Genomic DNA, 14672 nt, shown 5'->3' with positions numbered 1-14672 from the left:
TAGTAGGACTACTACTTTACCTGAAAGAACTGCTGGGGCTGCTGCAGCTGTAGAGAGTGATGGTTGGCCTGCTGCTGAGGGTGGTATGTGGGCTGGGCCTGGTGCGTGATAAAGCTGTTGTGAGGGATCATGATGGGGGAGGTGAATACAGGGGAGGGGACCAGGACAGCGTTGCAGTTCACCTGCTGCATGGGGAACGACGGGGTCATCATCTGCTGCTCCAGGGTGTATCTGGGGAGGGATGAGCGCAATCAACCGGTAAACTACTTTTACTGTGTTCATAGTAACAGATTATGTTAATTTTGTCTTTAACACTTAAGATTTCTGTATGGTCTGATTATTTGCAAATACAGTTGAAGTCGGAAGTTAACATACAATTAGGTTGAAGTCATTAAAACTCGTTTTTCAACCACCCCACAAATTTCTTGTTAACAAACTATAGTTTTGGCAAGTTGGTTAGGACATCTAATTTGTGCATGACACAAGTAATTTTTCCAACAATTGTTTACAGTCAGATTATTTCACTTATTACAATTCCAGTGGGTCAGAATTTTACATACACTAAGTTGACTGTGCCTTTAAACAGCTTGAAATATCCCAGAAAATGATGTCATGACATTAAAAGTTTCTGATAAGCTAATTGACATCATTTGAGTCAATTGGAGGTGTACCTGTGGATGTATTTCAAGGCCTACCTTCAAACTCAGTCCCTCTTTGCTTGAAATCATGGGAAAATCAAAAGAAATCAGCCAAGACCTCAGAAAAAAATTTGTTGACCTCCACAAGTCTGGTTCATCCTTGGGAGCAATTTCCAAACACCTGAAGATACCACGTTCATCTGTACAAACAATAGTACGCAAGTGTAAACACAATGGTACCACGCAACCATCATACCGCTGAGGGAAGAGACGAATTCTGTTTCTTAAGAGATGAACGTACTTTGGTGCGAAAAGTACAAATTAATCCCAGAACAACAGCAAAGGACCTTGTGAAGATGCTGGAGGAAACAGGTACAAATGTATCTATATCCACAGTAAAACGAGTCCTATATCAACATAACCTGAAAGGCCACTCAGTAAGGAAGAAGCCACTGCTCCAAAAAAGCCAGACTACGGTTTGCAACTGCACATGGAGACAAAGATCATACTTTTTGGAGAAATGTCCTCTGGTCTGATGAAACAAATATAGAACTGTTTGGCCATAATGACCATCATTATGTTTGGAGGAAAAATGTGGAGGCTTGCAAGCCGAAGAACACCATCCCAACCGTGAAGCACGGGGGTGGCAGCATCATGTTGTGGGGGTGCTTTGCTGCAGGAGGGACTGGTGCACTTCACAAAATAGATGGCATCACGAGGAAGTAAAATGATGTGGATATATTGAAGCAACATCTCAAGACATCAGTCAGGAAGTTAAAGCTTGGTCGCAAATGGGTCTTCCAAATGGACAATGACCCAAAGCATACTTCCAAAGTTGTGGCAAAATGGCTTAAGGACAACAAAGTCGAGGTATTGGCGTGACCATCACAAAGCCCTGACTGCAATCCTATAAAAAAATGTGTGGGCAGAACTCAAAAACCATGTGCGAGCAAGGAGGACTACAAACCTGACTCAGTTACACCAGCTCTGTCAGGAGGAATGGGCCAAAATTCACCCAACTTATTGTGGGAAGCTTGTGGAAGGCTACCTGAAACGTTTGACCCAAGTTAAACAATTTAAGGCAATGCTACCAAATACTAATTGAGTGTATGTAAACTTCTGACCCACTGGGAATGTGATGAAAGAAATAAAAGCTGAAATAAATAATTCTCTCTACTATTCTGACATTTCACATTCTTAAAATAAAGTTGTGATCCTAACTGACCTAAGACAAGGAATTTTTACTTGGATTAAATGTCAGGAATTGTGAAAAATTGAGTTTAAATGTATTTGGCTAAGGTGTATGTAATCTTCCGACTTCAACTGTAAGTTTATATCACGTGTTTTAAGTACAATCAGGTCATATCAAGGATACATGTTCTCATATTTCACTGCATGTACTAAATATGGGTCAAATAACAGACCGTGTAAAGAAAGTCAACATAATGATTATATACACACTCAATCACACACTTACTTGGTTTGCTGGATGGCTGTGTTGCACTGGGAAGTCTGGGAGCTCATACTGCTATCAGGTAAGAGGGTATGCATTGGCTGGTTGAGCAGCATGCTGCCAGAAAGAACGGTCTATGTCAGTGTCAAATCTGGAACTCCAACCTTTCTAAAAATGACCCCTGGGCCATGAGGGCTGATATTGCACAAGCTGGTATTTTCCACCCTTGACATACTTATCCATCTCCAAAATACAGTGTGAGTCCAATAGACAAGACAAAAGGTTTTGTGACTCAAGGAGACTATTCCCTCTCCAATGTCACCCTAACCTTTTTCTTCTAACCATTTGATTTCAACCTGAAGAACTCAAATCTACTTTTATTTTTGATTAAGTTAACAGAAGGACAAGACTTTCATATCAAGTTACTTTCACTTCAAGGTAAGCTGGTGTTAAGCAGGTGCTCTTTCATTCAGAATTCATACAATGTAGTTATGATTAACTTCAAATCATAAAGCTTTGTTTTGATAATATACAGCTTGTCATGTCAATGTTTCCCAAAATGTATTCCGTTACAAGTTGCTTCAATTCAGACCAAACTAAAAGCTGAGTTACTATGACCATGAAGAACAGACTCAGCACGTTCTTGAAAGGAATTGTGCAACAAGAAATCAGAGTGTTTTACTGTCTGTAGGGCTCACCGTAACTGTCCCTCTTGACTGAACTCGGTGTCTGAGTGTCTTTGGTTTGCGTCCTGCAGTGGCTGTGTGTTCATCTGCTGAGAGAACATCATGGGGTTGCTGTAAAACGGCATGGTCAGGCTGGTGTGGGTGTGCACCGGGAGACTGATTGCCTGCATCTGCCCGCCTGCATTCCTTATCAATCTCTGCTGCACCTAAACAACAACAGGGACATTAACACCAGGTTGACTACAGTCATGAACAAAACACGTCCTTGTATATTTGAAATCAAATCAATCTTTATTTGTCACATGTGCCAAATACAACCAGTGTAGACCTTACCATGAAATGCTTACTAACAAGCCCTTAACCAACAGTGCAGTTCAAGAAGAGTTTAAAAAAATATACCAAATAAACTAGAGTAAAGAATATTAAAAGTAACACAATAAAATAACAATAGGCTATATACAGGGGGTACCGGTGCCGAGTCAATGAGTAGTAGCAGTGTACAAAACAAATGGGGAGGGGGGTTGTCAATGCAAATAGTCCGGTGGCCATTTGATTAAATGTTCAGCAGTCTTATGACTTGGAGATAGAAGCTGTTGAGGAGCCTTTTGGTCCTAGACTTGGCGCTCCGGTACCGCTTGCCGTGCAGTAGCAGAGAAAACAGTCTGTGACTGAAGTCTCTGACAATTTTTTGGGCTTTCCTCTGACACTGCTTATTATATACAGTTGAAGTCGGAAGTTTACATACACCTTAGTCAAATACATTTAACAATTCCTGACATTTAATCCTAGTAAAAATTCTCTGTCTTAGGTCAGTTAGGATCACCACTTGATTTTAAGAATGTGAAATGTGAGAATAATAGTAAAGAGAATGATTTATTTCAGTTTTTATATATTTTATCACATTCCCAGTGGGTCAGAAGTTTACATACACTCAATTAGTATTTGGTAGCATTGCCTTTAAATTGTTTGGATTGGGTCAAAGGTTTCAGGTAGCCTTCCACAAGCTTCCCACAATAAGTTGGGTGAATTTTGGCCCATTCCTCCTGACAGAGCTGGTGTAACTGAGTCAGGTTTGTAGGCCTCCTTGCTCGCACACACTTTTTCAGTTCTGCCCATAATTTTTCTATAGGATTGAGGTCAGGGCTTTGTGATGGCTACTCCAGTACCTTGACTTTGTTGTCCTTAAGCCATTTTGCCACAAATTTGGAAGTGTGCTTGGGGTCATTGTCCATTTGGAAGACCCATTAATTAGCTTTAACTTCCTGACTGATGTCTTGAGATGTTGCTTCAATTTATCCACATAATTGTACTCCCTCATGATGCCATCTATTTTGTGAAGTCCACCAGTACCTAAGGCAGCAAAGCACCCCCACAGCATGATGCTGCCACCCCCGTGCTTCACGGTTGGGATGGTGTTCTTCGGCGTGCTTCACGGTTGGGATGGGGTTCTTCGGCTTGCAAGCCTCCCCCTTTTTCCTCCAAACATAACGATGGTCATTATGGCCAAACAGTTCTATTTTTGGTTCATCATACCAGAAGACATTTCTCCAAAAAGTACAATCTTTGTCCCCCTGCGCAGTTGCAAACTGTAGTCTGGCTTTTATATGGAGGTTTTGGAGCAGTGGCTTCTTCCTTGCTGAGCTGCCTTTCAGGTTATGTCGATATAGGACTCGTTTTACTGTGGATATAGATACTTTTGTACCTGTTTCCTCCAGCATCTTCACAAGGTCCCTTGCTGTTGTTCTGGGATTGATTTGCACTTTTAGCACCAGAGTATGTTCATCTCTAGGAGACAGAACGCATCTCCTTCCTGAGCGGTATGACGGCTGTGTGATCCCATGGTGTTTACACTTGTTTACTATTGTTTGTATAGATTAATGTGACACCTTCAGGCGTTTGGAAATTGCTCACAAGGATGAACCAGACTTGTAGAGGTCTACAATTCTTTTTTTGAGGTCTTGGCTGATTTCTTTTGATTCTTTTGATGTCAAGCAAAGAGGCACTGAGTTTGAAGGTAGGCCTTGAAATATTTCCACAGGTACACCTCCAATTGACTCAAATGATGTCAATTAGCCTATTTTTTTAATTTTATTTTACCCTTATTTAACTAGGACAGTCAGATAAGAACAAATTCTTACTTTCAATGACGGCCTAGGAACAGTGGGTTAACTGCCTTGTTTAGGGACAGAACAACAGATTTGTTTACCTTGTCAAGGATTCGATCTTGCAACCGTTCGGTTACTAGTCCGCTCTAAACACTAAGCTACCTGCCGCCCCAATCAGATGCTTCTAAATCCATGACAACATTTTCTGGAATTTTCCAAGCTGTTTAAAGGCACAGTCAACTTAGTGTATGTTAACTTCTGACCCACTGGAATTGTGATACAGTGAATTATTTGGGAAATAATCTCTCTGTGAACAACTGTTGGAAAAATTACTTGTGTCATGAACAAAGTAGATGTCCTAACCGACTTGCCAAAACTATAGTTTGTTAACAATAAGTTTGTGGAGTGGTTGAAAAATGAGTTTTAATGACTCTAACCTAAGTGTATGTAAACATTCGACTTCAACTGTACGTCCTGGATGACAGGAAGCTTGGCCCCAGTGATATACTGGGCTGCTCGCACTACCCTCTGTAGCGCCTTACAGTCAGATGCTGAGCAGTTGCCATACCAGGCGGTGATGCAACCGGTCAGGATGCTCTCGATGGTGAAGCTGTAGAACTTTTTGAGGATCTGGGGACCCATGCCAAATCTTTTCTGAGGGGATCTGAGGACCCATGCCAAATCTTTTCAGTCTCCTGAGGGGGAAAAGGTGTTGTCGTGCCCTCTTCACGACTGATGTGTGTGAAGGTGTGTTTGGAACGTGATAGTTCGTTGGTGATGTGGACACCAAGGAACTTGAGACTCTCGACCTGCTCCACTACAGCCCCATAGATGTTAATGGGGGCCCGTTTGGCCTGCCTTTTCCTGTAGTCCCCGATCAGATCCTTTGTCTTGCTCACATTGACGGAGAGATTGTTGTCTTGGTACCACACTGCCAGGTCTCTGACCTCCTCCCTATAGGCTGTATCATCATTGTCGGTGTTCAGGCCTACCACTGTTGTGTCATCAGCAAACTTAATGATGGTGTTGGAGTCGTGTTTGGCCACACAGTCATGGGTGAACGGTGAGTACAGGAGGGGACTAAGTACACACCCCTGAGGGGCCCCAGTGTTGAGGATCAGCGTGGCAGACGTGTTGTTGCCTACCCTTATCACCTGGGGTTGGCCCGTCAGGAAATCCAGGATCCAGTTGCAGAGGGAAGTGTTTAGTCCCAGGGTCTTTAGCTTAGTGATGAGCTTCGTGGGTACTATGGTGTTGAACGCTCAGCTGTAGTCAATGAACAGCATTCTCACATAGGTGTTCCTTTTGTCCAGATGGGAAAGGGCAGGGTGGAGTGCGATTGAGATTGTGTCATCTGTTGATCTGTTGGGGTGGTATGCAATTTGGAGTGGGTCTAGGGAGGATGCTGTTGATGTGAGCCATGACCAGCCTTTCAAAGCACTTCATGGCTCCCGACGTGAGTGCTACGGGGCAGTAATCATTCGTGCAGGTTACCTTCGCTTCCTTGGGCGCAGGGACTATGGTGAATATTTCCCTGCTAACTCTACACAAAGTAAAAGTCTAAAGCTATTGGGATAAGAGTATAGATGGAGAGCTGGGGTACCTGAGGGGAGGGTGTGCTGTGCTCTCTGAGGAGAGAGTGAGGGGACGAGTCGTGGGCTCCATGGAGAGGCTGTTTGGAGTGGGCCGAGGCCTGCCTGATCACCCGAGACTGAGGCTGATGCTGCTGGACCGGCCTCCCTGGACCCTGCTGCTGAGGCTGCTGCTGTTGGACCTGGCCAAAGTCACCGTGGATGGGTTGCTGTAACAACATCTACACACACACAAACACAGGAGGGCTTAGCTACTGTATCCACTCTATGACAATTGGCTTAGGTTAGCATTTCCCAATCTCGGTCCTCAGGACCCCAAGGGTAGCACAACACAGCTGATTCAAAGCTAGATGATTAATTTATTATTTGAATCAGCTGTGTAGTGTTATGGGAAAAAACAAAACAGAGGACCAAGTTTGGGGAAACCCTGGCTTAGATTAAGGGAGTGCTTTAGGCCGGGAGTCTGACTAGCGGTAAGCAGGGTTACCTGGAGGTTAGCTAGCTGAAGCTTCTCCTTGATGTCATGCAGCTCCTGCTGCTGAGTCTTGATGTCCATCTGCAGGATGCGTGTCCTCTCCTCCAGCTGCTCCTTGAGCTGGTTCATCACACCTAGCTGAGGCTCTTGGGGCTGCTGTTGGTACATGGACTGCTGCTGCTGCTGTTGTTGTTGTTGCTGCGACGGAAATAATAGGATACACAGCCATCATGATAACGGCGGTTCACAACAAAGTACCATGCATGTACCATGGGCGATGCTCTGGCACAAGCCTTCACAGCTGCCTACACACATTTTCAGAGCCAAGGAGGACTCTGCTGTAGTTCAGAAATACAGCACTCAAGCACTTGAGGTCCACAGAAATCATCCTCACAATCATTATCGCTTGATTAGCACTTCCAGCTCTTCTTGTTTCCAGCTCTTCTTCTTGTTTTCATACAGATGTAGAAGATGCTTTTACTGGGCCTCATTTAACATGAGTTGAAGTGATCATCTTGAGACAATTTATACATACTTGAGAATAGTAGTTTTACATCTGGAATTGAATTGTAATCTACATTTACAGCTATAATATGATCATTCCCAATTACGTTGCTGTGGTCTAAAATCAAGTGGGAGTGGAGGCATTTCACACAAACAAACGAGGATGTCAACCAACAGACAAGAGCAAGCTGTCATAATACTGGGAGACTACTAGACAAACAGTAAGCAGGCAGGTGACAGACAGACAGGAGAGATTAGACTAAACACCAACCATTACGGAGTGCTGGCTGCAGGTCGGAGAAGGGGGTAGGCTCAGTTGGGGAAGGAGGTCAAAAGAGTTTTGCCTCTGTACCAAAGTCTATAAGGTGAAGGACAACAAAAACAGACAGGGAGTTGAGCAGGATTCCAGGCTGATGTTTTTCTACAAGTATTGGTTTTTCCACTGGCTAGTTCTTAATTAGGTGAACTGACCTTTGCACTACTGGGTACGAGTCTGGCCAAATTCTTCTCTGTCCCCGCGACTGATGCAGACTGTCGTGATGGTGTGCAAGCGTCTGTGAACCGCAAGGACGTGTTGGCTGGTGGGGAAAATTATTCAATATGTAGAAGGTTACGCATACTTCATAATTAATCATTTAAATCCAAAATTGTATACAGTAAGTGAGTATATGGTGGTGCAGAGTTTGGATTAGGGTGAAAGTGGTGTTGTATGGTACAGGGTTCAAGTCTAAACGGACTAAGTCAGTATGGGGGTATTTGGGTTAGCTGGACAAAGAGAGCAACAGAGGGACTCACATGCCGAGTCGGACAGGGCTGTGTGGGAGGATTTCCGGGAGCTGTGGGAGGACACTGAGCATGCCCCGCTCATCCCGTCCTGTCCGGGAGGGTCCAGATTGGGACAGATGTCCAGGTACACCTCCTGAGCCTGGAACACACAGGATAGACAGAGGAGTATCAAGTACTGACAGCGCCAATAAGATCTGGGACATATTAGCTTTTATCCACTCAGAATACACACAACAATGCCTGACACTTGAAAGCTCTGTATTTGCATGGCATTTCACCATCCCACATAGCTATGAACACTGACACAGGATTGGGAAGTAGAGCACTACTGTACATGATTGTAATGTACATGATTGAACGTGGTAAAATGGCTGTTTATTGGGAAACTTGAATACTGGATGTTATTGTAACATTCTTTATGATTCATTATTTATATTTGATCCTGGTGACTCTTCTTCATACCTTTATGGAGGACGAAGTGGCCATCTCAGGTGACGTCTCCTCCAAGCCAAACTCTCTCCTCCTCTCCGCTCGCACCTCCGCGTAACTTCAAGTCCGTGACAGAGTGTGATAGAAAGACAGATCAAATGTCAAATGATTTGCCCATAAGCCTAGCTTTTCCATCAACAATCAATCAAATTTGTTTTATAAAGCACTTTTTACATCTACCCAGTCTAAAGCTCCAAAGAGCAAGCAATGCAGATGCAGAAGCACAGTGGCTAGGAAAAACTCTCCAGAAAGGTTGGAACCTAGGAAGTAACCTAGAGAGGAATCAGGCTCTGAGGGGTGGCCAGTCCTCTTCTGGCTGTGCTGGGTGGAGATTATAAGAGTACATGGCCATTAAGGCCAGATCTTTCTTCAAGACGTTCAGATATTCATCCTCAATTTACAATATCTAATGACAGACAGCTGCCTGAGGGTTCTGACCCTCAGGCTGCATCAGAGTATATTTGACCAAACATGACAGAGAGAGACAGAGGAATTAGGTTTACCTGACGACTGTGTGAGTGCACACTATGAACTCTGGCTTGGAGTTCCACTGATGGTATGTAATGTAGTAGTGTGTCTGGAGCCAGATCCACTGCTGACCCTTGGTCAGAAACCGATAGTAGCAGGATTTACCCTTCCCAAACTGCATTACTGTGAAGACAACACAACACAGGGACATTTTCAACAGAGCAGTCAGGCATACACAAATCACTACACTGCCCCTGTTCCCAAAATCCTAAAACATCAGGAGTAGCAAGCTCTAAGCAGTCTCAGAAATCTGGGCTTTTTATGCACATTGGTGAAGTGGAAATAGAAATGTAACTACAGTGGGATGACCTCTTTCTTTGAAATGGCTGCCTGGATCCTGTGGTAGTGAGGGAGAGCGGGATGAAAGAGGTAGTGGAGAGAGTTGCTTACATTGCTTATGACACCGCGCTATAAGCTCCAAGTCATCCACATGATAGTAATCATAGCCAGAAGTCCCAAGAACCTCAAAGGGCAAGTAGCCGATGATTGGTGAAGCTCTGGAAAGAGAGAATAACCAAGATATTAGGCAGCTATGTTTTATAGCAACAACAGACTGATTAAACTGTGACATTTAAGTATTTATTTTGTCGGAATGTACTATTTTGCAGCCTTGAAAGAATAACTTGATGGATAATGCCATAATTACCTTGACAAGTACATTGAAAAATGCATGAACATTATGATTGATAAACCTAAGTTTGTATTGCCTCAAGCACACAGGGCAATATAACTTCATATGATCCATACAGTTATGACACATTGACAGAATATCACCACTCTAAACCACTCTGAGCGAGTGCGATGTTGCGAATGCCTAAAAAAATGTGTAAACATGGCAATGTCGTATAATCACAGCTATGATTATGACGTGATTTTGGCTCACTTGGTGCATTTCATTCATCAATGCTCAGTTAAATCCACTTAGCCTAGGCCCCCATAAGCCAAATTCAGAATGGCATGCAGGTCACATTATAGAGGGAGCCATTCTTGAGACCCAGCGCAGAGCACAGCAGTTTGGCAAGGAGCTGTGAATGTCCAATTATAGCTCAGCAGAGCACAGGACGTACAATTTCCTCCCTTGGTTTTACCTTCTTTACAGTTATCTAATAATCTCGGGGAGGTTGCCATCGTCCCTGCTCTGAATTCACAAGGGTCTTTGATTAGCAGGTACTAAGGGATTTGATTTGATACTGCATTGGTGGTGTCATGAATGATAGAATGTTGCAGTCTGGGCTGTTTCTCATTGGTCCTTTATCACCTGTGACATTGCAGACTAATCTTGTGTCTCACTCTCACTATCCAGGGCAGGGCAGCAGGTCTAAATGCCTTACTTAGTGAGGACGCCAGGCCACACAGTGGAAACTAGCACAATCAGTCAGTCACGCCACTAGCACCAGCAGTCTGCTGAACACTGAGCCTGTTCACCCAAAGCCAATCAGATGGAACATAACCAAGGGACACAGCGGGGCAGTATGACACGCCAGTAGACAGAGTTTACAAACAACAATGTCATGTTAATGCCAAGATAGGGACAGGAGAGAACAGCAGTTGTCCTCTTAAATATATATGTTACTGTAGCGCCAAAGATGTGCAGCCCAGAGGATGCCAGTTGATGGGCACCGATGACAGTGTGGCTTTCCATCAGGATATGAAGCTACTCAATTAAAGACTAATAACAGATGGAGGACAAAATGTACAGTTTTCTTTGCTCCTCTTACCTGTGATCTAAGAACAGGAACTTCCATTCAAGGCTGTGTCTGGATGTGAATTCATCACAGGGATCTTCCACATTACACAAATCCTGGTAAAAGTAACAAAAATACAATTTAAGGCACTAGAGAACCAATTCTTAAATCCCCCCCCCCCAAAAAAAACTATTGGTGACCATGTAATTATAAGGTTCTATCTACGAAAAGTCTAGATCTGAGTTATACGTTTTCACGTCATATCTCAGAACTGCTTTGTAGTGAATTCCTCGTTCATAACTAATCAAGTCCCTCACCATAGAGGTACTTAAAGTGCAGAGAATCAAAATCCTGAGACTATTGTAAATTAGTTTTTTTTTAGGGGGGTGTTGTAATTGTAACCTTGTAAGTCTCAAAAGTGGATCCGTGTTGTGTAAAAAGGTTCTTTCTGGCACTTAGTGATACGATTATTTCAACGTTAATAGAAAAGTAAAGCCATTTAATGATTAAATGAAGAGAATAACCTTCCTTCCTTCAAACCACATGATGTAATACATAATTTCATATTCAACATCAATTCAACATTAATTCATAATCACCAAACACTTGTCGTTGCATCAAAGCTAAGAACAGCTTCTATCTCAAGGCCATCAGACTGTTAAATAGCCATCACTAGCCGGCTACCACACAATTACTCAACCCTGCACCTTAGAGGCTGCTGCCCTATGTACATAAACATGGAATCACTGGTCAATTTAATAATGGAACACTACATACTGCTTTACTCATTTCATATGTATATACTGTAATGCCACTTCGACATTGCTCATCCTAATATTTATATATTTCTTAATTCCATTCTTTCTATTTTACTTCTAGATTTGTGTGTATTGTTGTGAATTGTTAGATATTACTGTACTGTTTGAGCTAGGAACACAAGCATTTCGCTACACCCGCTATAAAATCTGCTAAATATGTGCATGTGACCAATAACATCTGACAAATATGTGTATGTGACCAATAACATCTGCTAAATATGTGTATGTGACCAATAACATCTTCTAAATATGTGTATGTGACCAATAACATCTTCTAAATATGTGTATGTGACCAACAACATCTTCTAAATATGTGTATGTGACCAATAAAATGTGATTTTATTTTGACTTTAAAACAATAGTTCAATGAAATGACAACTACCCTACAGTGATTTCAAAAAGTATTCACACCCCTTGACTTTTCCCACATTTTATTTTGTTACAAAGTGGGATTAAAATGGATTTAATTGACATTTTCTGTCAACCGTTTACACAAAATACTCTGTAATGTCAAAGTTAGAAAAAGATAAGATAAGAATAATAAAGAAAAACACTAATATATCTGGATTAGAAAAGTATTCAACCCCCTGAGTCTATACGTGTTAACACCTTAGGCAGTGATTACAGCTGTGAGTCTTTCTGAGTGAGTCTCTGAGCTTTACACACCTGGATTGCACAAAATTTGCTCTGTCAAATAATGTTGATCATTGCTAGACAGCCAATCTCAAGTCTTGCCATAGATTTTCAAGTCGATTTAAGTTAAAAAAAATTTAACTAGACCACTCAGGAACATTCAATGTTGTCTTAGTAAGCAACTCGAGTGGATTTGCCCCAAAGATAATGCTTTGTATTCAGGACAAAAAGTTATTTATTTTGCCACATTTTTTTGCAGTATTCCTTTAGTGAATTATTGCAAACAGGGTGCATGTTTGGAATATATTTTTTCTGTACAGGCTTCTTTCTTTTCACTCTGATTTATGTTAGTATTGTGGAGTAACTACAATGTTGTGACTTGAGACTTGCTTGTGACTCGAATAATAGTGACTTGGTCACACCTCTGATAAGCCGTAATGGGCAGTCATTACCATCATGGGACTTATATGAATTGTTTTACTCAGAGTTGTTGCAGGTTTCAACCCACGTAAAGCATAGTTCATTTAATGTCTAAAACAATTATCGAAACCGAAAACCTTTTTTAATAATCGAACTGACCTCAAAAAGCATTAATCGCTCAGCACTAATCCACTAAATGTATAGTTCTGAGATATGGAGTATTATTCAAGTCCCAGATCTCAGAACTGTTTTGTGATGTTGTCCTCTTTCATGACTCAATGCATCCCCTTACACGCAAATATGTTTGATTGGAAACTCAGTAATGTGTGATTGGATTGAGATAGAACCTTATAAAATCAAGTTCAAAGTTGCTGCGCAGATAGAACTTTCACATAATTTTTTTTATAAAAATGTCATTGTAAATATGCATGCTTTTCAACTGTTTTCTGCCCACACCCGCCCGCCCAACTCGATTCATTACTCTGGACAGTTCTGAATTAGAATATGTGGACAACTACAAATACCTAGGTGTCTGGCTAGACTGTAAACTCTCCTTCCAGACTCATATTAAACATATCAAATCCAAAATTATATCTAGAATCGGCTTCCTTTTTCGTAACAAAGCCTCCTTCACTCACTCATGCCGCCAAACATACCCTCGTAAAACTGACTATCCTACCGATCCTTGACTTCGGCGATGTCATTTACAAAATAGCTTCCAATACTCTAGTCAGCAAACAAAATGCAGTCTATCACAGTGCCATCCATTTTGTCACCAAAGCCCCTTATACCACCCACCACTGCGACCTGTATTCTCTAGTCGGCTAGTCCTCGCTACATATTCGTCGCCAGATCCACTGGTTCCACGTCTTCTATAAGTCTATGCTAGGTAAAGCTCCGCCTTATCTCAGCTCATTGGTCACGATAACAACACCCACCCGTAGCACGCACTCCAGCAGGTATATCTCACTGGTCATCCCCAAAGCCAACACCTCATTTGGCCGCCTTTCCTTCCAGTTCTCTGCTGCCAGTGACTGGAATGAATTGCAAAAATTGTGGAAGCTGGAGACTTATATTTCCCTCACTAACTTTAAACATCAGCTATCTGAGCAGCTAACCGATCACTGCAGCTGTACATAGCTCATCTTTAAATAGCCCACCCAATCTACCTACCTCATCCCCATACTGTTTTTATTTACTTTTCTGGTCTTTTGCACACCAGTATTTCTACTTGCACATCACCATCTGCTCATCTATCACTCGTGTTAATTTGCTAAATTGTTATTACTTCGCTACTATGGCCTATTTATTGCCTTACCTCCTCATGCCATTTGCACACACTGTATAAAGACTTTCTTTTTTTCTCTATTGTGTTATTGACTGCACGCTTGTTTATTTCATGTGTAACTCTGTGTTGTTGTTTGTGTCGCACTGCTTTGCTCTATCTTGGCCAGGTCACAGTTGTAAATGAGAACTTGTTCTCAACTAGCTTACCTGGTTAAATAAAGGTGAAATTAAAAATTAAAAAATTAAATGGCTTTTCAAAATGTATTATTTTCTTCTTCCTCTTTACAAGGTAATATAAAACATCTGTATGTTCTCAAATGGAATCAGCAAAGATTTTGCAAAAGAAACACGATCTTACCTTTAAAAACTGCGGAGTGACTAATCGTACAGTGGCAACAAGGCAGACCTGCTCTTCCAGTGATGACTGCAGGGTTCTTGGTAATGTCAACTCAAACCCGTTACAAGAGTAAGTAGGCACTGAGTCAAACAACAGAAACAGTCACTCAATACCTCCCCAGAGGATGAATGTATGCATAGCAAATATAAATACACAGCAACAATTCATTTGGTGCA

The 14672-nt window shown here is 42.0% G+C and overlaps 1 protein-coding gene across 7 annotated transcripts in view; it reads right to left on the bottom strand.

Moving 5' to 3' along the window:
- The window catches only part of npas2 (neuronal PAS domain protein 2), a 74774-nt gene that overhangs the window by 7322 nt on the left and 52780 nt on the right, over positions 1 to 14672 (bottom strand). For 6 of the 7 annotated variants that reach the window (XM_064977972.1, XM_064977977.1, XM_064977973.1 and 3 more), the window contains exons 9-21: positions 14458 to 14576; positions 10975 to 11057; positions 9647 to 9753; positions 9232 to 9379; positions 8702 to 8786; positions 8249 to 8378; positions 7925 to 8031; positions 7725 to 7811; positions 6962 to 7147; positions 6486 to 6695; positions 2790 to 2983; positions 2116 to 2208; positions 21 to 231 (exon numbers count right to left, since the gene is read on the bottom strand). In XM_064977972.1, coding sequence (XP_064834044.1) covers positions 21 to 231; positions 2116 to 2208; positions 2790 to 2983; positions 6486 to 6695; positions 6962 to 7147; positions 7725 to 7811; positions 7925 to 8031; positions 8249 to 8378; positions 8702 to 8786; positions 9232 to 9379; positions 9647 to 9753; positions 10975 to 11057; positions 14458 to 14576 — 1760 coding nt within the window. The remainder of the gene's footprint in view (positions 1 to 20; positions 232 to 2115; positions 2209 to 2789; positions 2984 to 6485; positions 6696 to 6961; positions 7148 to 7724; positions 7812 to 7924; positions 8032 to 8248; positions 8379 to 8701; positions 8787 to 9231; positions 9380 to 9646; positions 9754 to 10974; positions 11058 to 14457; positions 14577 to 14672) is intronic. The other variant, XM_064977976.1, reaches the window with a different exon arrangement.

This window comes from Oncorhynchus masou, chromosome 11, assembly GCF_036934945.1.
Source record: "Oncorhynchus masou masou isolate Uvic2021 chromosome 11, UVic_Omas_1.1, whole genome shotgun sequence".
NCBI classification, from domain to species: Eukaryota; Metazoa; Chordata; class Actinopteri; order Salmoniformes; family Salmonidae; genus Oncorhynchus; species Oncorhynchus masou.
Note: the sequence above shows the minus strand (reverse complement) of the source record. Positions and strands in the feature narration are given on the sequence as shown.